This window comes from Nicotiana tomentosiformis, chromosome 9, assembly GCF_000390325.3.
Source record: "Nicotiana tomentosiformis chromosome 9, ASM39032v3, whole genome shotgun sequence".
NCBI lineage: Eukaryota > Viridiplantae > Streptophyta > Magnoliopsida > Solanales > Solanaceae > Nicotiana > Nicotiana tomentosiformis.
In genome coordinates this window covers 99971149-99974623 of record NC_090820.1, presented here as the reverse complement: position 1 = coordinate 99974623, position 3475 = coordinate 99971149, and the positions used below count along the sequence as shown (strand labels likewise).

The following is a 3475-nucleotide window of genomic DNA, read 5'->3' as shown; positions in this document are numbered from 1 at the left end:
AATAAAATAGATAATAATAGTTTATTTTTGTTTTCTAACATTTTCAGTTGATCACTCATTGTGATATCCATCACAATTATGTACGTAGCATCGTTTTATCTTGTACTAATTAGGGTAATGGAATTTTGTAGATTTTCATTCTTTTCTGTTAGGTATTATTTATCCGTACAACAGTATAGTTAAATTTGTTATGTGATTTATAGACACACGAACTGATTTGATCCAAAAATGATAAAAAGATAAGATAAAAAATGAAATTTAGCAATTGAAATTGAAGAAGATAACAAATCCGGCTCCGAGAGCAATGTTTTCGAGGACAAAATGGAAAACAATGATAAAAAATGAGTAAAGGTGTTTAATTGAGAGCAAAAGTAAAACACAACATATGTTTTCAAAGAATTCCATGTCCTACAATGGTTACTGAGCCTAATATTTATAGTTTTATCTAGGTAAACAAGATCCAGGATCAAGCCCCTTTTAAATGATAATAAAAGAGTCATAGATGAATATATAATGGCACGCCATGGATGCAAATATTCTCTGCAAAGGTCGCTCATTTAATGTTAGAGAATATTCCCTTATCGAATATTATCCGATGGCAAACCTTTGATCTCCTCTGGTTAAATATGCTCCTTTCGGGATTTACCCGTCATCAATCACATTTGTTGTGTCCAGTATTAGTCGTTGCCTGATTTGCCTTTTTCTTGCCTTCGGTTCCGCGTGTATACTACCATTCGACCATTTGTTATAAACCAATTTTACCCGATACATATGTGTCAATAAATTACCACATTGGTAGGTGGAAAGATCGATAAAGTACATATAACGCGTAGAAATACCATTTATGGTTTTAGGCCTTTTGAGGAATACCATATAAAATGGCACAACACGAACAATTTCACACAATATTAATACAATAGTATTTTGGGCTGGTTAAACCCAACATTCTACATGCGATATCATAATTAATATTGATGAGGCTCGTTGTGACATCAATATAATATTTGTTGTATTCTTGACAACGACAATGACATATACCGTGAGACATCTTTATAACAACATCCTTATATAACAACACTTTACTATAAAAGTTAAATTTTTCCAGAACCAAATTTCATGTTCTGTTATAATATATTTTTCTCTATAACATCAATTCACTATAATATTTAAAACTATCTGAAACAAACGAGGTTGTTATAAAGATGTCCGGTTGTATAATGAAACTTTGGAACGGTAACAAAAGGTGGAACCTATATACATGTAATGTGTAAAATCAATAATAAAGATTGCCCGACAATCTTTTAATTTCAATATCTGTCATCTTGGTTAGCATTATACTTATCTTTGTTTAATTTTCTTATGTCCGGCAAAACATTCAATAGAATGGGGAAGCCTAATAATTGACCAAATTATTAACAAGTCCTATCAACTTATTAGTATAGGTCTATAAATACGATCTTCCCATTGAAGGAAAAAAGCATCAATATTCACACTCTTCTATCGTACATCTTTAGCCAAAGTATCGTTGAGATGGCATACTTTAAGCAAGCTTTTCTCTTGATTGCTCTCTTTGTTGCAATTACAGGTTCAAAACTTTACCACTATTCTCTCCCTTTATAATAATTATACATATATGAAAATCATGTGTAAGTTTTTGGGTATATTATTGAAGAATTAACTTAAATAGCGGCTCATCCAACCACATAAACCAAAATAGTCGGTTGATGTATAATATATATATTATTCGTGTATAATATGTATATAAATATCCGGTACACAAATATATATATATACCGAATAGGAAAAATAAATAGTGAATCAGGCCGGTTATATGTGTAACACTACTAAAAACATAGGAATTAGCTTACGGAGAAATTCTGTAGCTAAATAGAAAAATCCATCGGTAATCCTATTTAGCAATGGATAAAAAGCGACAGATTATATAGAAATGCTTTTAGCTATGAGCAACTTAGCGACAGATCAGCGCCGAAGTTCGTAGCTAATTCCAATTTGTTTTTATAGTGTAAAGATCACATTATTATTCTTAATCTTTGTTATGTTTTCAATGCGCAGTTAATCTCTCTGGGTCTCCTAAGATGCAAGTGATGGCTTTACGAGACTTACCCGAAGATGTTGCATCGATGAAAAATAAATTACTTCCATTAGGTGATATAATAACTTGCCTTAAATATTGCAACGTCGAAAGCGATTGCAGTGATGGATGGGTTTGTTACAATTGTGTTCCATCTGCATTTAAGGGATGGAGATCTCAATGTGACAAGCTTACTGCTACTGGTGAAGGTTATTTTGGAACTAAACTTCGCGCTAAGCACAGCAAAATATAAATTATATTGCTGCAATATATGGACTATTTATAAATGCTTGATCTTCGTGTTATATTCAAGCATTTTAAATAATATAATGTTGTGTTTCCTACTTGTCCAAGTTTGTGTAAGAAAATGAATATGTAACCAAGTTTCTTATATGCAGTTCATTATGAATTATATCTTCTCTATTTTCCCTATTGAAGTGGCACGAAACTCAAAGGGAGATAATGTTTACTATATATGATATGTATAGTGTCATTAACAACTTGTTTGGATGGTTGTTACCTATTGTATTGTATTAATTGTATTGTTACTTTAAATATAATATTTGTTTTAATTGTTACTTAAAGTTTATTATATCGTATCGTTAAATTTATCATTACGTAACGACAAAAAGTATCACTTTATGGAACGGCGGATTTGGTGTGGTGGTATCGTTACCTTGTTTTGTTCTCTCATCTTGCTCTTTCTTAGGATCCGTTTGGCCAAAGATTTTGTCAATTGTTTTCCAAATTGTTTTTGGCAAATACATGTTTTGTTCATAAATTTTATCCATATTTTTGCAAATTCCCAAATCCCAAAACCCAAACCCAAAATATTACTATTATATTTTTTTTAAAATTTAAAAATTGCCCCAAACTTTTGTATTTTATAAAAGAGCTCATCATTTATTATTTTGTAATAATGTTGCTTCATCTTTTCGGTCATCTGATAGTATATTATGTAGTTCATTATAAAAATAATAATTTTATACCAAATTTATTTATGTCCAGGACTATGGTTTGTGATAATGATAATGAATGTTATTGATGAAGGTACTGTTGGGTATTTGTGATAGTTTTTAGAACTTGTGGTATAAGTCATGTTTCATATGTTTTTCCAAAAAAAGTGAAATATGTTTTGAAAATTGATGTCCAAATACATTTTCATCTTCAAACCAAACTTCACGTAAATCAGATTTTTCAAAACAAATTTGAGAATCTATGGCCAAACGCTAGCTTAATATTAAATAATTATAATTTATTCTTTACCTTACTTTTATATATATATAATTCTACTCTGTATCTTATTTTTTCTTAGTAATGTTGCAAGTTTATTCTTCATATTGTTGGTGTATGATATCATGAAACGACGGCAAATAATACAAT

General features: G+C 30.1%; 1 protein-coding gene across 1 annotated transcript; it reads left to right on the top strand.

The window, feature by feature from the left end:
* Window positions 1-1428: 1428 nt before the first annotated feature.
* Window positions 1429-2504, top strand: LOC104096703 (fruit-specific protein-like). Its single transcript, XM_009603117.4, has 2 exons — window positions 1429-1585; window positions 2074-2504. Exons 1-2 carry the CDS (start codon window positions 1531-1533, stop codon window positions 2343-2345), a joined length of 327 nt encoding a protein of 108 aa, XP_009601412.1. The 5' UTR covers window positions 1429-1530; the 3' UTR covers window positions 2346-2504.
* The last annotated feature ends 971 nt before the right edge of the window (window positions 2505-3475 follow it).

Excerpts from the sequence above, each read along its gene's own strand:
- LOC104096703 (XM_009603117.4), top strand. The coding sequence starts at position 1,531 with ATGGCATACTTTAAGCAAGCTTTTCTCTTGATTGCTCTCTTTGTTGCA. Across the intron at positions 1,586-2,073 it reads TCTCTTTGTTGCAATTACAG|TTAATCTCTCTGGGTCTCCT; the intron begins GTTCAAAACTTT and ends TTCAATGCGCAG.